At 52.9% G+C, this 21,172-nt stretch overlaps 1 protein-coding gene across 1 annotated transcript; it reads right to left on the bottom strand.

The window, feature by feature from the left end:
- Positions 1 to 459: 459 nt before the first annotated feature.
- On the bottom strand, positions 460 to 17,312 carry CARD14 (caspase recruitment domain family member 14; the record flags this gene model as incomplete). Its single annotated transcript, XM_082860774.1, is given in 19 exon segments — positions 460 to 655; positions 1,286 to 1,401; positions 2,097 to 2,218; positions 4,245 to 4,418; positions 5,302 to 5,416; positions 6,134 to 6,195; positions 7,411 to 7,605; positions 7,608 to 7,666; positions 7,861 to 7,921; positions 9,561 to 9,655; positions 9,744 to 9,886; positions 10,418 to 10,525; positions 11,567 to 11,722; positions 12,228 to 12,320; positions 12,324 to 12,353; positions 12,976 to 13,095; positions 14,090 to 14,239; positions 14,243 to 14,257; positions 17,262 to 17,312. Coding segments are annotated over 19 exon segments (2,061 nt in total).
- Between the last annotated feature and the right edge of the window lie 3,860 nt (positions 17,313 to 21,172).

The raw sequence follows: 21,172 nt of genomic DNA, 5'->3' as shown, positions 1-21,172 counted from the left end.
ACAGTCAGGCTCCTGAGCCCCGGGCTGGGTTTCCCTGAGACCACTGATTCTTGGCAGGCTCCCTAAGTGACGAGTTTCATCCTCGGGTCTGTATGGGCAGAGCTTGCCCTTCTTTTTGAGAGTGTCCAAGGATGAAGATGTCTCTGTTCAAGGCTTGAAACCGCCCCATCCTCTGTTTGGGTGAATTCTGTTTGGGTGAACACAAGTCTGTAGCACAGACAGTACTCATGGAATGCTCCAGACCTGCCCTGCCTCCGCCTGCCTGGAAAACCCAGAAAGGGGGCATTCTCCTTCAAGTGGATGGGCTCCCATCACCCTTCCCACCCCCATCAACTCCATCCTGGAGGACATGGTGGGGAAGCCACAGGCCAGAGCGTTGTAAAAGCTTTTTATTTTAGTAAAATATACCAAGTTCATTTTCTGAATTTGTTTATGACACAGGGGCCATCAGCAAGGCCTCTACTCTGTCCACACAGCCTTCTTCTGCTCATCTGCAATGGCCAGGCGGACACAGCCGAGCAGGGCATGCAGGTCGCGCCAGCTGTCTGGGGCCAGGCTGCTGTACAGACAGGGCACTTCATCCAGCTCACCCTCCTCTTGCCTGGCAGCCTCCAGGAGCTGGTCCTCTGCGGTGCCGAGCCGCTGCAGAGCCTTCCTGCCAGAGCCGGAGGTGGGAGGGTGGCTCAGGGAGAGCCTTGCACCAGCCTCCCAGCACGGAGCCCCAGAAATCAGCCGCCGGCTTGGAATTCTAGGGACCTGGATGGACCGATGATGCAACAGATGCCCCTAGACACAGATGGCCTTCTTCGAGGGGACCCAGTGCCTTGTGAAGCAGATGTGACTGGGGCCCTAGATGACATTGCACTAACGGAGGTGGTGGGGTGGGGTGGCAGATCTAGTTTATAACTTCGGTTCTCAAATTATAAAGGGGGCAGCAGGATATCTGGGCTTGTCCCAGCCATGGACCAAGTAGTGTTTTTCAGTCTCTGTCCTTACCTAACACAGATGGACTGTTAACTCTACCCCAGGAAACATGTGGCCTCAGCCGAGGTCAGTCAGGTTCTAGGGTCTCACCTTACTGTCCTCTGGGTTGCTCCCCGGGGGGGGGGCTGCAGGACCTCTATCCTGGATGTTTTAGGGGAACTGCCCTGTGACACTTCCAAGGCTGGCACGAGGTGAGATCCTGGAAACCCCATCACGGGCTCTGGATGTGGTCGCCATGGGCCTTATGGGGAGTTCTGGTGCCCATTCAAACCTCACCACCAGCCCCCAGGGGTACACCTACTTGAATTTCTTTGCCACCTTCTCATTGATGGAGATGTGGATAATGATAGGGAAGATCTCCATCTTGTGCAGGATGCGGACACTGTCCAGCTGGACGTCCAGGAGGGTGTGGGTGTTCTGGGGGGAGAGGGGAGGGAAGTGAGCCTCAGCCTTAGAGGAAGCGAGCGGAGCCCACACCCAGGAGTGACGCTGAGAGAAGTGAGAGAAGGGTACAGGCAAGACTGAAGTTTGTAAAGGAGGTGGGGAGAAGAATTCAGGGATGCCCTTTTGTATACGAGCGTGCTGGCTGTACAGTTTTAAAAGTTTCCATCCGTTTGATTTTTTGCCTGGGAAATCTAGAAATCAGAGGCCATCGGGATTGAGGGAGACTGCGTAGAGCTCAAATCCTGGGAGTTGGATGGCTCCATCAACCTCTTTGGGGTTGTGAAGGATGGGGGGCCATTGTGCCTCTGACTCACAGCTGTTCCTGGCTGCTTTGTATCAACACAAAACTTTATAGTTCACAGTAAGCTTCTTTTCATATATTTGTTTGAGTCTTAAAACATGGAGTGTTATCTCCACTTTACTAATTTAGCAAATGTTTATTAAACATCTCCTGCGTTGAGGAAACAGGCTCAGGGAAGTTAAAAGTCCCGCCCGAGGTCACGTGGACACCAAATGGCAGAAACGGGGTTTGCTCTTTCCATGATAGAGCCAGAGACAAGAAGAGCACCAACCTGGGGTGTCCAGGGGGCCCTGGAGGTTGGCCTTTCCTTTTCCCACTGCCGTTACCTGAAGATGGAGTTCCTCACAGCGCCTACCCCACCCCTTACCTTTCTCATGAGGGACTCGACTGCTCTGCAGGTGACACAGTAGCGACCACCAGGCGCCTCCCTCTCCTGGATGATGTCCCCTCTCTGGCTGGAGGCATCATACTCCTCCTGGCTCAGGTATGCTGAAGGTGACAGTTGATGGGGATGTCACCCACCCAGCCGCTCTCCCAGGAGCCCATGCTGAACACCCATGGGTCTGCCCCCACGGACCCCCACCAGCTCTGGGGCAAGTTCTTCCTAGGGTGTCCTCTTTATAAACCTGACCCTGCTCTTCCTGCTTGGAAGAGTCCATGCCCTGTACATTCACCCGAAACCATTGGACACAGCTGGTGCCTAGCCAGTGCCAGGATGTGGGTGGATGGATGGAAGGTTGGGTGGAGGGAAGAGTGGAGGGAAAGAAGGAAAGACGGACAAATGTAGATAAACCCTTCTCCCATCACTTCCCAAGCTCCGAACTTACATATGCAACTTCTTACACCCAGAAATCCCTTAAATCCGTGGTTCTCAACCAGGAGCAATTTTACCCCCAAGGTGCACTTGGCAATGTCTGGAGACATTTCTGACTGTCACAACTGCTGGGAAGGGGGTATGCTCCTGGCATCCAATGGGTTGAGGTCCAGGTATGTTGCTTATCTGTGATGCACAGGAGAGCCCACAACAGAGGATGATCCAGCCCTAAATGTCGTGCCCAGGCTGAGAACTTCTGCCCTGTATAAACATGTTAAAACATACCCTGACTTTTCCCTTCTTCCTGAATAGCACCCAGTCTCCCAAGTGAGAACTGCACGTGCCCTCCTGCTAGCCTCCACCCTCCAAAGCATCACCAGATCCTGCAGACAGCTGGCAGACAGCTCTTGGGGCTGCCCTCTTCTCCCCACTGTGGCTTTGCTGTACCACCTCTGGCCCAGCCCCTAGCCAAGCCCTTCTCCAGTCCGTCTTCTATTCCACTTGAAAACGGGCCTGATTTAAAGATCAGGCCTGACCATGTCCCCTTGCCTACCACGTAACACGGCACGTCTGGGCACCCGCTGCCTCCCCATGGTGCCGTCTGTGCCTCAGTGCCTTTGTACACTTTGCTCCCTCAGCCTGGACTTCCTGGTTCTGCTCGCAAACTCCTGTCCTGTCTTGCCGTCAGACTGCAGCCCCACTCCCACCCCCTCCAAAGAATCCCTCTCTGGATCACTTGTGGAGCTAAGATGGGTCAGTCTGCCACGTCTTTAGGTGTCTGTCTCCAGAGGAGCACAATAGACCCTGAGGGCCTCTTGGACTCTATCTCTAGCCCGCTGCACAGAGCCTAGCACACAGCAGGTGCTCACTGGAGGAACTGTGTGGGCCACACTTGCTTCTCTCTGTCCCCTCTGTGAACTCCAGGGGAGAAGGACAGGGCCCTATTCACTCTCAGCTTGTAGCCTAACTCTCTGAGGCAACCAGCAACCAGTGATGGGTGAATGGAAGAAAGCCAAGGAGCTAACTCCTGCTCTCCACTCTCCAACCAGCTGAGCCACCTTTCCTGCTGAGCAGGGCCAATGGGACCCAAGATTCCCACTGGCCAGTTCATCTCCATGGCCCTACACTGAGTGGTTTGGGCAGGTGGATGGAGCCCTTTGGTTGTTTAACACCGGTTAAGTACAAACCTATCTGCCAGCAGAGCTGCACTGGGTGGAATAACATACCCCCCAAATCCATGTTCATCTGAAACGTCAGAACATGACCTTATTTGGAAATAAGGTCTTTGCAGATGTGGTTAGTAAACATGAGGTCGCACTGGAGTAGGGTGGCCCTAAATCCCATGACTGGCTCCTTGTAAGAAAGTAACGTGAAGACAGAGGGACACACAGACAAGGAGGCAGAGATGGGAGTAATGCAGTCACAAGCCACCAGCAGCCACCAGAGCAGGAAAAGGCAGGAAGGACTCCCCCTGGAGCCTTTGGAGGAAGTGCAGCCTGCAAAGACATCCTGACTTCAGACTTCTGGCCTTCAGAACTGTGAGAGTACACATCTCTGCTGTTTTAAGGCCCCTGCCTCGCCAGTTTGTGGTCCTTTGTTTTGGCAGCCCCAGGACACTCCTTTGGTCGTGCCGCCCTCCTGAAAGCAGATACTTCTCCTTGCCACCTGACAGTCAGGTGGGACTCCCAGGAGACAGCGTACCTGCTGGGCACTTCTTATACCCTTGGAAGAGGCACAGCTTCTCCATCAGGATCTTCCCGACCACCCTGGGCACAAAGAGCACTGGCCGGGGCCGGCTGGGCCTGTGGCTGTGCACCAGGGTGTAGGGCACCAGGGTGAAGTAGCTTTCGGCCCAGAAGCACACAGTGGAGGGGTCTGTGGGAGGAAGGAACCATGAGCGGGCCCGGCGCCAGGCTGCAGCAGCCCCCCACCCCCAGGAAGGCCTGTGTCTGTTTGGCTCGCCACTGCAGCCCTGGCACCTGCAGTAAGTAACACAGGGCACGCTGGGCTCGCACACGACGCACCACGCCCTCCACACCTGCCCTGGCTGATTGCTTTGTACCTGTTGATTAGATTCCCTGTGCTTCTCTAGGATCAGCTTCATTGGCTGCAGTTTAAAACCTTTTCCTTGTTTGGCTCACAGGGAGGATAGAGAAACCATGTTCATCCTTGCAAACAATCTGGAAGCTTCCTGTGTCTTCTCCCTCAGCCTCAAGGGACACGTGATCCCAGTCCTTCCCTCCCTCTCTGGTCCCTGATCTCCTCTCCTGGTCATTTAGGTTATATTAGGCACTCAAAACACTTTTCAAGAAGAAAATAAACTCAAACGATTTACCTTTCTCTAAGTTCACTTCTGCTTATCTCATTGCACAGTTTTACCTGCTCAGGGGTCTGTGCTGTGCCGGCCTCTGTCACGGCCTCATGCCCACAGCAGTCACTCAGCAGTTGTCTGAGGGTCCACTGGTTTGTGCAGTGTTGGGCATTTGGAGAGTGTTCAGACTTTAATATTCTGAAAGGACTGCTGTCCAGATGACTGTACCAGTGGCTTCGGACAGTCTCATTGCGGCAGGTTACAGAAGTAGGAGTGTCAGTTAAAGGACATTAAAGGTGTGTAGCTCAGCTGCTCTCCAGAAGGGCAGGTAGACGTCAGTTATGGTTCTTAAAGACAGATTCTGGCCTAGATGAGTGGCATCACCCTGACCCAGCTCACCAACCACAGCAGCCTCCAAAGACCCTCCACCAGCTCCACCCGCCTCACCTTCTACCTGGCTTGGGTCCAACTGGCCCCCATCAAAGGATGACCACAGAGGGCTGGCCTTGGTTCTGTCCATACCGACGATGCGGACCAGCTTCTGGGCTCCCCCAGAAGGCTGCTGGACGAGGCAGAAGGGACGTCCCACGGGGCTGGGGGGCTGGCACCAGCCCCCCGCCGGCAAATCCAGGGTGGTCCCTGGACTCCCAGGCTGTGCCTGCTGAACAGCCAGCAGGCCCAGGCCCCATGCCAGGGGGTAGGTGACAGAGGGTGGCAGGAGAGGGTCCTCCGGCTGAGCCTCCCAGCCCCCTTCCCGAGCAGGGCATCCGTGGGAAGCAAGAGGGAAGAGTAGGGAACCCCCGGCCTGGCCCTGCCATGATCCAGGGGGCTGCCCTAGCGCCTTGCTCAGGGACCACTGAGTGCTCTATGTCGGGAGAACCCAACAGTGCCTGGTCTCAGTGGGGAATAAGGATGGGGGCCAGATGGTAGGCAAATGGGGTGATGGAGGGAGCAAGACGGAGAGAGCATACATGACGTATCTGCACGCAGTAGAGGAGCTTGCAGGCTGGGTGGCACGCAGACCCAGGTGAAGGTTTGGAGGGCCCAGGGGAGAAACACGCCGTGTCACCTCCCTCAGGTTAGCAGCCTACACTTTCCACCTGGGACCCTCAGCCAGTACCCACCTGTCTTCCAGCCCATGCCAGGTGGGGCTGGGACCCTCTGGGTGGAAGGAGGGGTTTATTGGGCCCCTCCCTCCAGATGAGGTGAGCTGGGGGAGAGAGACAGGGCCCACCCGAGCGGGACCCTGCATCTAGGACCTGGGCTGACTGGTCCTCACCTTGCGGGCCATGGTGCTCTGATGAGCCATGTCCTGGATGAGGGCGATGAGCAGCTGCTGAGCTGTGAAATCAACAGGGCTCTCAGCCATTTATTCCCGGTGTTGTTTTGATTTAGGAGAGTAGATATTTTTATAATGAGAAAAAAAATGAGATGTTTTTAACGCTATTAGAACTGAACTGGCCCCATTTGGATATCAGGACTGTCTCATAAAGGGGATCCGTTGCCTTAACCACAACATGAGCTGATAACTGAGAATCTCACGAGGACTGTTAGAAGTGTGACGAAGGGCTTTCATCTTGGGTGGACTGATGCTTACATCAGGAGCTCTGTGTGTGATCATTCGAGACACATGAGAACTCAGCTCAGCACACAGACAGCGAGAGAGAAGCCATGGGGCCCGAGGGACTCCTGACTGAGGGCTCAGCCCCTCCCTCTCCCTCTCAGCACTTGCCTTCACTCCCTACCCGCCCCCCTACCCTGGGAGGAATGAGTGACACCTGTTTCGAGAATTTCTTGCTATTTTTTTTTTTTTCTTTTGCGGTACAGGGGCCTCTCACTGCTGTGGCCTCTCCAGTTGCAGACAGAGCACAGGCTCCGGACGCGCAGGCTCAGCGGCCATGGCGCATGGGCCCAGCCGCTCTGCGGCATGTGGGATTTTCCTGGACCGGGGCAGGAACCCGTGTCCCCTGCATCGGCAGGCAGACCCCCAACCACTGAGCCACCAGGGAAGCCCTCTTGCTTTTCTTAAAGGGCCTGATGTTTAATAATTCTGCTTTTAGGCTACATCAAAGTCACCTCCCTGCCCATATGTTCACTTAATAATAATTCAGTTGTACATTTATGGTTTTTGCAGTTCAATGAATATTTTACAGTAAAAAAAATTTTTAGATGCCCCCAATGGTTAAAATAGTGAATTTTATAATGTGTATTTTAACACATACACACAAAGTAACGATAAGATCATTACAGTAAAAAAAAAAAAAAAAGCCCCACATCAGAATCTTATGTAGCCTATATCAGAAGATCCCTGGGTCAAGACTGCCGCATCCCCAAAGCCTTCTCAACTGGTGCATAGTCCAGACTACAACAGCTCACAGGCTCACCCTCCAGAGTTCAAGGACGTCAAGGTGGAGAAGGGTGCAGGGTTTTGATGAGAATCACCAGGACTCTCCTCTAAACACGTGTGACACTCTGCTTTACATCAGCCCGAGAAGGAGTGTGGGCCTATCCAATAATACATCTTTGTCAAGTTGAATCTGTGGCTTCCTGGGTTACCTGCCCCTCCCACTGACCCCATCCCTGAGAGGATCCTGGGGGCTCGAGGGGTTGGTGCCACACTCACCATCACAATCTGGGTGCCGGGGCACAAGGCCATCTCGTCTGCTGCGGAGCCCGGGGTGACCCGATGAATGTACATGCCTGTGAGGTTCCCGCCAATAACGCTTATCTGCTCCAGCAGCGCGTCCCCCGGAAGGCCAGCACTGTGACCTGGCTCAGGATCTTGCGGGCGGGCCTCCGCCTCACCGGGACACTGTTGCAGAAAGGGAGGGGACAGAGCTCATGCATCCTAGAGCAAGAGGTCGGGCCAGGCCATCTCCCCATCTGCCCCCTCTAGTCCCATCGCTCTGGAATTCTCCTTCCCTGGCCTCAGAAAGGCTGGTAGTGAGGACACAGTCCTTACTCTGCTCTGCCACCTGCTGGCCCTGGCCCCCGCCCTCTGCTCACCTGGCAGCGAGGTGGAGGCCCCCAGAAGACAGCTGCAGGATGTTCTCGGACTCAGGGAGGTCTAGGAGGAAGCTATGGGCTTAGGCCTCGAGCCAGCCTACCCCTCAAGGTCACCCCCCTTCTGAAGGAGCTTTGGCTCACCCCTGCAACCTCAGTGCTGCCACCACAGGCACCCCCTACCTGTTCTGTCTTTTGCTGAGGCTGAACCTTCTCTTGCCCCTCCCATCCTTGATGTGTAGAACCTTGATTCACCTCCCCTAAAATAGGAGTAGCTGGTGGAGAGCTGCATCTGCGAGAGTTTAACCTACATTGTGTCCTTTTGCAATCCTTGAATGAGTTGCTAGCATTTTACAAGATAGGGAATCTGGAATCTGGATTTCTGGCTTCACTTGAGAAATCAAATCTGGCATAACCCTGGCTGTGTATTTCTGTGTGGCAGCCATCGCCGGCACTGGCCATCGGCTGCCTCCTGTCTCCCCAGGCCACGCTGCTGACCAGCTGGCCATGGCAGGCCTCTGAGTTGACAATCTCCTAGGACTAGATATCCCCAGAGTCTCTCCAAGGCCTGTATTTTATATGTGTCCTGTGAGGCAGATGGCACACCGCCCCCAGCCCAGGTGAGGCTGCCCTTCTCACCTCCTGAGCCTCTCACAAGAACCAGAGGGCCAACAGAGAGCTAAGAGTTGCTGGCTGCAGGCAGCCTGTGCCCAGCTCACAGGCAAACAGCCACTTGCATTTACATTCAAAGCCAAGTGAAATTATACACTCCTGATGTATTTGAGGTCAATTCCACTAAAGTTATATCAACCAGGACATTATGCAGAATAATGACAAAAGGGAAAAAAAAAAGAGCAATGACTCTTTCCTGTTCGTGCTCTTACATCCCAGTTGGTTATACCTGGGGTGGATCCTCTCAGTTGATCACCGTTATAAATAAAAATGGCAATGAATTTGCAAAAGGCAAGGTTTCTGGTCATGTGACCCACAGAAAGCCTGGGGCCGTCTGTCCTAAAGGTGCCGCTAGGCAGAACAGCGTGGGGTACGCGCGCCCCTTGGTGGCCGTAGGATGAACTCTAGAGGGTGCTAAGCACCTACTGTGTGCAAGGCCCAAGGCTGGAGGCAGATGTGCAGTGGTGGCAAAGTAAGGAGGCTGCCCGTGAGGGGTCTGTGTCTTGAGGAGGGAGGACCAGTTAAGTGACAAATATGAGGAATAAGCCACAGGAGAAATGGGAATGTCTCAGATGCCAACACCCAGGAGAAATGTTCCTAGCAGGTGCCTCAGCCAGGAACAGTGAGGATGGAAGCCTGTTGTCCTCTGATATCACTGGGAGGCCCAAGTGTTCATGGGTCGGAGCAGGGAGGGACAGAGAGACGAGGTGTGTGTCTGGAGCTGTCTGAACATTTATGCCAAGCTGGATGTGGAGGCGAATGCAACTCCCTTAGCCTCCAGGTGAAAACAAAAGGACGCCCAGTAAGCACGGCACATCTGGACACTGGTTTGAACTGCCAGGTAGTCTGGATTTTCCCAGAGGCTCAGAGCAGGGCAGTAGTCAAGTTCGCTTCTCTCTGCCCATCCCCTGGACAGAAACTGGGGTGTCTCATCTGCCTCCCTAAGATCCCTGTCTTCACTTCCCCGCCTGGCTCTGCCAGCCCAGCCCAGGGGTGGTGGGGTGGCTGCAGAGGTTGGGGGGTATGCTCACCTGCCCTGTCTACAGTCTCGTAATCCAAATCTGCATCACCCTTCTTAGCACCCAGGGAGCCTCCCTGGTCCACCTCCAGGGTTTTGGGGCAGCCACTGAAAAACATAAGAAGATGGAAGCCAATGTCCCAGTGAGCTGCCAGGGGGCTGGAGTCATCCGATCCCTTTACCAGCCCCTCTCTACCTGAAAGACGAGGGGTCTTCCCAGAAGTCCTCTGTGGCCCGCTTGTACAGGGACTGCTGGCTGGGAGGCACAGGGCTGCTGGAGTGGAAGCTATCCACCAGCTCTCGGCTGGACGTGGCGCTCAGGTCAGACCAGAGCTGAGACTGGAGGAGGACGGGGCAGAAGTCACCACGGGGCTGTCACAGGGACGCCCGGGACACCTCTCCTGCTGCCATACTGTGTAAAGAGTATAATGATGATAAACCACAGCCTCCCACTGACAGGGCAGAGGAGGCAAGAGGGAAGGGAGGGAGGAGCAAAGAGCCAGGCCACATTAATTGAGCACCTACTATGTGCTGGACACTCTATTACCTACCTTCTATATTTTATATTGCTTAGTTCTTACGATAAACCTACACGGTGGGTAGCGTTGTCCCACTTTACATATAAAGCAACTGAGCCCCAGAGAGGCCAAATTACTGGCTAGTGAGGGTCACACGCTGACGGGGTGTAAACATGCAAGATGCAGAGTGTGGCATTGGAGGATGCAGGTGAAATGTGTAGATCCAGGTGTAGCCCCTCGGTTCACTTAATAAGCATTTCTGTAGCATCTACTATGTGCCAGACCCTCTTCTGTCCCGATAGACGAGGGTGCACCTGGTCTGGCCCCAGCAGTGGCAGAGGAACTGGCATACCTCAGAGGAGCTGCCATCACTGTCGTCCCACGGGCAGAGGGCAAACATGCGCACCAGCCGCTGCTTCCTCTTCGGACAGGGCTCCCTGGCTCCCGCCTCCTGCTTGGGCTGCCAAAGACCCAGATAGGCTGGTTAATTCAGGAAACGTCCTTTGGTTGCTCTTGGGGTTTCTACCAAGTCCCAACCCCTGTCTCCAGCCTCCCGAGTGGTTTCCTTTCATTGGCTTCAAGGCAAAACATTTATGTCCCCTCCTCCCAGCCTGGGACACCCAGCACTGTGGGAACTGGCCACCAAGGGGACATGCAGCAACCAGCTTGGTGACTGCATTTTATTCCTTTTGGATAATATCTGTTATTTTTTCCTGGTTATACAAATAATACATACTATATGTATAATATATCCAAACATACTCCACAAAGAATATTGGTGGGGAGGAACAGGCTGATTAGAGAAGAAAATAAAATTGACCCGTCCTCCCACACTCAGAAATGGAACAGCTAGCAGTTTGCTATCTGTCCATCAGTCTTTTTTCTATACATATGTATATTTTTTGAACATGTTTGATGTGGTAAGTGGGTAGGAAGGAAGGGCTAGGGCCCCTGCATAGGGAGGGGAGGGTCTGGTTGTGCCTCACCCAGGTCCCTGGGCACCTCTGAAGAGTCTTGCCCACCCACCAGGGTGCCTTGGACCTGGAGCTGCCAGCAAGACCATAATTAGAGGTTTTACAGTAATTTTAGTTCTTTGAGAACATAGCTCCCTCCAGGTCTATCACTCAGCTCTCAGATAGTTGACTTTCAAGCATCCCAGGAAGGCATCATCCACCAGAGCAAGTGGCTGCCTGCACAGCTTCATATGCTGCCTTCTTTCTTCATCAAACACCACACATTACAGACTCCAGAACCTTCCACTAAGCTACCCCTTCTATGACGTGCATAGTATTACCATAAAAGGAAATGCAGAAGGAGACTCAGCCTGCCCAGCTGGGTACCTTCAACCTCTGACCACACTGTCTGCTCACGGGAGCCAGCGTGGTGGATGGAGCTGAATCCGGTGGTGCCAGCAGGGCCCGTGTGGCCGGCTCGGTCCCACCCCGAGCACACCCTGCATCCCCCCACCCCCCCGCCTCACCTGAGCAGCAGCAGAGCTCACCCCTGGCAGCGACTCGGTCTGCACTTGTAGCCGCTGGACCTGCTGGCGCAGTTCGCAGACCTGGTCTGTCAGCTCAAACACCTTCCTGCGGAGTGCGTCCTTCTCTGCCAGGTTCTGAGAAATCTCCATCTGGGATCCATCCCTTGCTGAGTAGGCCTGCGAGCCGAGATAGAGCGGATCGACGCCCAGAGGATAAAGAGGCTGTGCCGCCACCACGCAGAAGTCCAGCTAGAGAAAGCCCCCCGTTTCTGGCCCGCGGTTATCCTGGACTTCCCCTGTGCGCACCGTACACAGCTCATTCTGCAGCTTACCACCATTTACAGCTCACGTAAATGTGTGTAGTTCTAGTAACACCCAATAGGTGGGGTGCACACAAACACGCCCTGTTAGAAGTGAAAGGAGGGAGGACGCTGTACAGCAGGCATGGCAGGAGATGACAGTCAAGGGGAGTCAAGAAACCTCCCAGGGATCGGGAGAGACATCCCGAGTCTGGAACCTGCTGCCATCGAGGGCGGGTGACCCGGCCGGCCAGCCCTCGGCCACACCCAGAGGGGCGGGGCCTTCCCGAGCCTCCCGACCTCCCGAGACTCCGCCGGCGTAGCACTGTTCTCGGAGCCCCTCAGCCCGTCACCCTGGCCGGCCCCTTGCCTCTCCCCGGTACCTGGTCCCGCTCCTTCTGCAGCTCGACCACTTGGCTCTGCAGGACGTTCATCTTCCCCTTGTACATTTCGCAGTCCACCTTGGTTTTCTGGAACTAGAGCAGGGTCTGCTCCTTCTCTTCCCAGTACTGAACAGAGGGGGACAAACATGGCCCATGAAGGTCAGCGGCTGTGAGGGCGGGGCTGAGGATGGGTGGTGGGGGAGCCTCGAGGAGAGAGAGGGGGGCGGTTCTAGAGGGGAAATAAGGTGAATTCACGCTCATTTCTTAAGTGCTGGATTCCACGTGCATCTACAGAGTTGCTGTGTTGATTATATTTTAATTTGGTCATCAAAATATGCATGGGTGCTGCATGTCTATTTGTGTTTTGTTTATTCCATGTCCCAAAATGCATAAATATTTTCCCTCTACCTGCCTCATTCTCTTCCACTGTCTCCTTTCTCTCATCCTCCCCTTGCCTTTTATAGCAACTAAAGAAATCCCTGGCTCTCACCCTGGGGCCCCTATGCACTTGAAATCACTCTGTGTTCTAATCACTTGTTTGCCTGACATGTTTTCTCCCCACCCCACAAAGTAGACGTGACCTCTAGTCTTTGACTGTGAGTTGGTGCCCAATCTAGTTTTGACAAAGGAATCAACGAACAGGCCCATGCATTCGTTAGGCAAAGCTGGTCTTAAGCTCAGTGTGGATTAAAGAATCTCCTTCCTCACCCAGGCAGCCCGGCCCCTAAACACGGCCCAGAAGGGTCACCTGCTTTCGCTGTCTCTCAGCGGCCATGGCCCGCTCCCTCAGAGAGTGGATGCGGTTCACCAGCTCCTGCCTGCTCTCCAGGGCCTCATCCAGGTTCTGCTCCAGAATGTCCTTCTCCGCCTGGTGCAAAGAGAGGTCAGCCCAGGGACCCTGACCTCCCCAAAGGCCTGCCCCTGGGGAAGCATCCCCATCATCTCGTCCCAAGGATAGGAGGCTGGAAGCTTCAAAGATGGTGTGTGGGCAGATTTAGCCTTATTACTGCACATCAGGCAGGAAAAAAGGCAAGGTCAGCAATTAAAATGGAGAACATGCATTTCAGCTCCAAGTGTGCATGGCTAGGAAACAAAGTACAGGAAGCTGAAAGCCTCTGAGGGTAGCATAGCACCCCCACTGTTTAGGCAGCTTCAGGCTGCTCCTTCAACAAATCCACAAGCAGAGCTTCCAGGAGGCGGAACACCAACGGGTGGGTCATTCCCCACTCACGCTCACTTTTATGAGTGATGGCACAGTTCAGGCCATGGTGTGGCAGTGCCAGGCGGCGGCCTGCCCCACACCCTTGAACGTCTATTGAAGGACTAGTTCAAAAAATAGATATTTATTGATTGAAAGGGACTGGAGAGGAGAGGCAGAGGGCTTGCATAATTCCAGGGCTTTGGCATCACTAACTTCTCTGCATCCTACCATTCCCCACTCCCTCATGCCTGCATGGGCAGGGCGCCAGAATATTTTGCAGGCAGAAACGTTGCCCTGCTCCCACAACCTTAAGCTAATCCCATCATTTATAATCAGCCTCGTCTATTCCAAACAACAGGGCAGCAGCAAACCAGCTGAGTAAGACTTTCGAATATGTGTGCAACAGCTATCAATTCTGCTAACATTTGGGGGCTGGGAAGAGTGGGAAGGAGGGATGCGAGAAGGAGCCATGGAGATGAGTCACTAGGTTTCATCTCACCCAGGTCTTAGCCACACCTCAATAGAACCACTTGTCAGAAATCCCACAGTCTGGAGGCCACAGGCCAAGGTCAAGGACACTCCCCGCTGGCCACCAGGGAAGGAAGCTGAATCTTGTGGGGACCAGGGCAGGAAGCTGACCCTTGGAGGCACCAGGACCCACCAGGCTGAAGGTCAGGGAGCGGAGCCTCTCATTCTCCTCCTTCAGGCGGCTCAGCTCCTCATCTCCAGGCTCCAGCTCATTCATCATCTTCAGGGACCGCTCTCGAAATTCCTGCTCACAGGAAGAAGACATCTTCTCTCGCTGCAGCTCTTACTTCATCAGATACAGCTGCCAGGATGGAGATCAAGGGGGAGAATGTAACTGCTGTTTCTCCACGAGACCAGGAGCCAGCTGTGGTTCTCAACGTTTCTCCTTAAGGATGATGCTGTTCATACTCGAAGAGGTCCCTCTCCGGAGATTTCAAAATCCATTAAAGGATTTTACCTAATGAATAGTTCCAGTCCCTGCGGGACGGGAAAGGCATTTTAGCTTTATTTTATAGATGAGGTGTAGGGGTTAAATCACTGGGCTGGGATCCCCAGGGACAGAACAAGGAGCCCTGGCCACCAGCTCTTGGATCTGACAGCCAGCACAGCCGGGAATGAATGTCCAGTAAGCCTCCTCCAGCATGGCCCTGCTTCTCTGCCTTTCCATATTCTGCTAACACGTCAGATGAAGGGAAATTGGATTCATAAAAATCAGTAAGTAAAAAAGAGGAAAGTCAAGTCAAATAGAGCAGAGATGCCTGGGAATACAGGACCTGGTCTATACAGACACACTTGAACTCTGTGTGCTAGTATGAGCCGCCTGCCACCCAGTGGGCTGCGTGTCCAGGGCTATGAGCTCTGTAAACGACCTGGCCAGGTCCTGCTGGCCTCAGTCCTGCTGGGTAGTGGTCCAAGAGAAACTTACACCTCGAGCTGATGGGCCTGGCCTCTCCCCGTCTCGGGTGTGGTGTCCCTGGGAAGAGGGGAGTTTCCCTGTAAGGCAAACCCAGGAGGTCTGGATGTCAGGGTGGAGTTCAGCACTCACTCCAGGGTTGGGGTCAAGCGGAGAAGGAAGAACCTTTGGGCTTGGACTTTTTACCTCTGACATCTAGTGAGCAAACTTTCCATAAGCAATTACCAAGTTCCTGCTATGGACTAATAACTAGGTTAGGCATATCATATTCTCCAGATTCAAAAAGTAAAATTAAATCATTAAGATCTGGAAGGAGGAGACCTAAAACTGAAAGTAAACCAAACAAATGGGTTTGCGTCGGGGAGCACATCTCCAGCCTGCAGCTCAAACTCTGGGAGCTCCAGATGCCCAGGTCTCCGTGCATGCCCTGACAACCAGGACTGGCTGGAAAACCTTCCCTGGGCTGGGTCACAGGGGGTGACAGCCTCCCCTGGGAGCGCCTTCTAGTCCGACTGCCACCCCTGCCCCCACCTACCGTAGCATCACAGGACTCCCAAGGAACACCTGACTGTTCACAGACTCCCACTCCCATCAAAGTGAACTCAGAAAAATCAGGGCCAGCTCAAGTGACAAGCTGCCTTACCAGGACAGCTGAAGACAGGTCTCTCTAAACCTCAGCCAACTACCCCTGGCTCCTGGTACCTGTCAGCCACACCGGGGTTTGAGTATAAGTGGGCGTAGCTGAGTAGAAGCCATGCTAGTCCCTGCTTCATGCAGTGAAGCAGCTCAAGACAGGTCCCCAAATGGGAATTTAAAATGTGGGAGTTTCTTTGCAACTCAGCCCCAATGTAAATAGGGGTTAGTCCTAACAGTAAAGAAAAATTAGCCCAGAGATCCCTAAGGATATTTTGAACTCTATAAAATGCTCTTTTCACCCTACAGCAATTCTAGAGGGAGTCTTAGATTATAAGAGCCCTGGGGCTCTAAGATGGGGGTCCTCCTACTTGACCCTTTCCCATGTCAACATTCTTCTCAAAGCCCAAGGCGCAGATCTTCGCTTGCCTGTGAAGTAGGGAAGAAGGATAAACACACACACACACACACACACACACACACAGGCATGTACAGTACTCCAGAAAAGGGAGAATGAGTTAGAGGAAGCTTAAAGGAATTGATGACCCCCAAATATGGTATGTGAGGCAGAAGTTCACCAAGCACAAAAGGGGTGCTCCCTTGCACCCCTCAGCTAAAATCCGGCACCAAAGTGCCATTGTAACTGTCCAGCTATGCCCTTACCACAGATAGGAGGCAGCTGGTCTTACTCACTTTATACCTGAACTTAGAAACCTTCCTTCCTTTTCTTTTGTCCTGGGCAACGTTGCAGAGATAAGAGTACTAAACAGAGCATTCCTTTCACCCAGCATGGCCCATACTGTCTGAAGGTGGTACTTAGCAGCCAGAGAACGTTCAAGTAATTTAACCAAGCAAAATGGGACGAGCTGCTTTCTCCTCTCGTACCCAAACCAGGCACCACCTCCACGCCTTATAAGGAGGAAGCCGGCCCCTCTCATTCCCCTGTAGACAGCTCTTGGACCCCATTCTTGGCCTATCCACCCTCCCTGGGTATGATGACCTGCTCTCCTGGGGACAGACTCTGCGTACTTGCCTTCCTTGTCCTTGAGAAGCGATGGCTGAGCAGCCACAGACAAGCAGGCTTGACAGGCGCATCTGTCTGGGCCCTGCCCACAGGAGCCGCGCCTCACTCGAGCCTCCACGCATCAGTGAAACGCCAACACATTTTCCCACAGCAGGGAGGACGGGTGTGAAGGGTTTGTTTTGCCTTTGTGAGAACAGCAGGAACCTTCCGAGAACTGCCCGTGTATGTGGTCAACCCACAGAAGACGGTGATTGAGAAGATGATGGAAAATCTTGGAGTGGATAGAATCTTCTCTTCTATGTGAACAGTCAGCCCATAGATCCTTCAGAAAAGTCCTAGGAAGTTTAGGATAAATTCTGGACCTCTTCTTTGGTTCTCATGAGCAATTCTGGGAAGTATCTAAATAGTTCCAATAGATCCATCTAAAATCAACATTTGATAATTACTATTTAAATTTAAATGAAAGTCTTGGTTCTTCTATGTTAAGATATATCCAGAATGTGATCACTCTCGCCCTTTGCACTGCTGGGATCTGATCAGCGCCTACGCAGACCTCTGCAATGACCTCCTAGCTGCTTTCTCCATGCCCCCCGAGGCAGGCTCTCAACACAGCAGACAGGGCCTCCCTGCTAAAGGTCATGTCATTTCCTTTGCTCTACAAATCCTCGAGGACTAACCATGCCCCACAGGTGAGACTCTGATTTCCTGGTACTTGCTGACCCCATTTGCATTTACCTGCTCCACATATGGGGCCTCCTTGCTAGCCTTTGACTGCTCCAGGCACATGCCAGTCCCAGGGCCTTTGTACTTGCCTCTGCCTGCAATGCTCTTTCCTTCACCTCCTTCAGGACTCCACTCAAGGGCCACCTTCCTAGAGAGGCCTTTCCAGCCATTCTATTTAAAATCGTAGGACTGGGCTTCCCTGGTTGTGCAGTGGTTAAGAATCCACCTGCCAATGCAGGGGGCACGGGTTCGAGGCCTGGTCCGGGAAGATCCCACATGCCGCGGAGCAACTAATTCCGTGCGCCACAACTACTGAGCCTGCGCTCTAGAGCCCGCGAGCCACAACTACTGAAGTCTGCGCGCCTAGAGAAGGTGGTCCACAACGAAAGAAGCCACCGCAATGAAAAGCCCTCGCACTGCAACGAAGAGTAGCCCCCGCTCACCACAACTAGAGAAAGCCCATGCACAGCAATGAAGACCCAATGCAGCCAAAATAAAATAAATAAATAAATAAATAAAAGGTCTCATTAAAAAAAAGTAAAATGGTAGACTTCTCACACGGCTCCCCATCCCCCTTTCCCTATTCCATTTTTCTCTATTGGACACACTGCTCCCCGACATATTATATATTCTAATTATTTATCTGTCTCTTGCCTGCCTCCTCATGACAAGCCTGAAACTTCCAGAGGACAAGGATTCTTGCCTTTCTTGTTTTCTTCTGTGTCCCCACCCTGAGAAGAGTGATGCTCCATGCATACTAGTTGGGTGAATCAATAAGCATTGGTTGGGTGCCTGGTTCCCACTGATGCATGTACTACTCAAGAAAGAAGGGACAATCATAGTTCCATGGCCTATATGAGTAGCAAGGACCTTAAGGATTCTCCTCCTGACAAAGGCAGTTTCCCAAGGCCACACAGCTAATTGATGAAGGAGCAACAACCAGAACCCAAGTCTCTTCCTCCTGGTGAGTGAGAGGGATGGGGCTGCGGCCGCTCAGGGCAGAGTAGGTAAGAACACAGGTCCGAACTCAGATAAGAAAACAAGTTCTTGGACCAGAGCCCCAGCCCTGCTGCACATCAGCTACCCTCTGGGGCAGGTTATTTAAACCCTCAAGCCTCAGCTTTCTTACTTCTCCAGTGGGGCTAATAGTGGCACCTGCTTCATGGTGGGAAAGCACTTCTCTCTGTGCCTGGTGCATAGAAAGTTCTAGATAGTTATAAAAAACTCAAAATGCTGTCCTTCCAGGTAAAAGAGGGGGCCAGAGCCTCACTAAGCCTCTGTTAAGAACAGAAATTCCGAGCGTTATAGGACCGGAGTTGAGAAAGCCCCAGCCCCCCAAGGTCCATGAGCTTTCTGAGGGCAAAAACCGTTTCTTAGTCACCACTGGGTCTTCAGGAGCACCCCGACTGACTGTTATTCTGTATGACACGGGACTATAGCTGTGTACACAATTCTAGGGTCAATCAAGCAGCATTTTGGTAACCTGGCTCAGGGGGAAGAATATGTCCTGGAGAAACTCCCAAGCCCCAGGGGGCACCAGGATAGCACCACCTGGTGAGCACGGCCCCCGGCAGCAATCAATAAAGGATCCAGGAGTGAACGATAGACGGTCATTGTGAACGCCCTGGGCACTCTGTGGAGGGCCTCTGGGTGCTACTTTATCCATAAAATGTAGGGAGTTGGTGGGGGGTTCTGGGTTTGCCTTGGAATCAAGATGCTAACACCACTTGCGAATGCAGGTGCTACAGGGAAGGCCCTGTAGGAATAAAGTTCAGACTCGCAGCAGAGAGCACCCGGGGACAGGGTTCCAGGCTGAAGTGTGGCTCGCTGGCCTCTGCATGGGAGCACGGACCCCCCCCCCCCCCCCCCCCCCCCCGCCACTAACCCTGGCCCGCACCAAAGCGGGGAGTGGGCCAGGGGAAGTCCGGAAGCAGCAATTTCCACAGGAACAGGTGAGACCGGTCATTCCCTGCTGCTTCTCACATTTGAATATGCAACTGCCTACCTGACAACTCCCCTTGGATACCTAGGCATCTCAAATTTAACCCAGGGAAATCAGATCCTTTTTTTCCTTTTTTTTTAAGAGACAGGGTCTTGCTAAGTTGCTCAGGCTGGAGTGCAATGGTTATTCACAGGCGCAGTCCCACTACTTATCAGCATGGGAGTTTTGACCTGCTCCGTTTCTGACCTGGGCCAGTTCACCCCTCCTTAGACAACCTGGTGGTCCCTCACTCCCGGGAGGTCACCATATTGATGCTGAACTTAGTGCGGACACTTGATTGGCATAGCGTGCTACAGCCCAGAAATCCTGGGCTCAAGCACAGATCTACTATAAAAAAAGTTTGTTAATTGAGGTGAAATTCACATAACATAAAGTGTTATTCACATAACCATTTTAAAGTGAACAATTCAGTGGCATGTAGTACATTCACAATGCTGTGCAACCATCTCCTCTATCTAGTTCCAAAATATTTTTATCACTCCAAAAAGAAAACCTGTGCCCATCAAGCAGCCCCTCCCCCCATTCCCTGGTAACCACTAAGCTGCTTTCTGTCTCTATGGACTTGGCTAATTTGGACATTTCACATCAATGGAATCATACATATGTGACCTTGGAGGTCTGGCTCCTTTCGTGCAGCATAATGGCTGAATAATGTCCCATTGTGTGGGTGGACCACGTCGTGTTTATCCATTCATCTGTCAGTGGACACTGGGTTGTTCCTACCTTTTGGCTGTTGTGCGTCCTATGGCTATGAACACATGGGCACATGTGTTTGTTGGATCTGTTGGTTTTGCCCTCAAACCAGCACAACACTGCTGCCCATGGCTTCCTCATCTCATGATGGTACCACCCAGATGCTCACACCTGAAACCCAGGAGCCAATTTTCATCCTTTAAACCCTAACAGCTCCCTCTATCCCATGTGTCAGCCCTGTCCAGAATGTCTCCTGAGCCCTCCTCTCACCATCTCCACTGCATCAGCTCCAGCAGCCACCACCACCTCTCCAACGGGGCTCCCAGCTCCTCTCTGGCCCCTTTACGCCAACCTTTCAACCTCTTGCTGCAGCCAGGTCATCTTTCTACACTTGATCTTAGCCAAAAGGGTGAAAAGTGAAAAGCAGGTCATCTTCCCAAACTGTTTATCAGAATGAATCCTCTCCCCACAAAGAAAGACAACCCTGAAGTGGCTCCTAGGGCAACCATGATGCATTTAAACTCTATTTCATAGTCTATAAGACCCTTTATGATCTGGCCCTGTTCACCCCTTCTCCCACTCCCCCTCTTGCCGACATTCTCAATGCTGCAACCATGCTGGCTTTCTGTCCCTTGATTGTGTCAATCCCCAGTCCACCTGGGGGTCTCCAAACTCCCTGTGCCTTCTTGCTGGAACCTGGGGTGTTACCGCAGCCACCTCTTCTCACAATTCACGTGGAACCTTCCTCCAGTCACCTGGTAAATCTGCAACCCATTAAGTCTGCCACTTTGCCTCATTTTATCTGAATCACAGAAATTACAAAGCCTACAGTTATTTATTGCCCTCCTCTGGAACACAAGCTCCATGAGGACAGCACTGTCTGTCCTGTTTGCCACCCAATACAGCCCCTGGAACAGCGCCTGCACCAGGAAGATGCTCCAGGCACATCTGTGGCCAAAATGTCAGATGCCAGCAGTGTGGAGTCCCGGGTCCAGCTGGGTGGGATCTGGTGATGTTTAGTAAGGTGTCCTGCCTGCTGCGTGGGTTAGAGGTGGCTGTGCCTACAAAGGAACAGTGTTTGTCATTTAATACCAGGTGACAGGTGAGGTTTCTGGCAGGAAGTCGCTCTTTGGGTACAGCCCCTAGGATCCAGGACATCAACTCCTGTGGTGATGATTTATGGAAACCCAGCCCAGCCCAGCAGCACTACACCCAATCTTCCACCCAT

This window comes from Leucopleurus acutus (assembly GCF_964270905.1).
Source record: "Leucopleurus acutus genome assembly, chromosome: 19".
In the NCBI taxonomy this organism is placed as follows: Eukaryota; Metazoa; Chordata; class Mammalia; order Artiodactyla; family Delphinidae; genus Leucopleurus; species Leucopleurus acutus.
The sequence above is the reverse complement of the archived record's forward strand: the minus strand, read 5'-3'. Positions and strand labels throughout refer to the sequence as shown.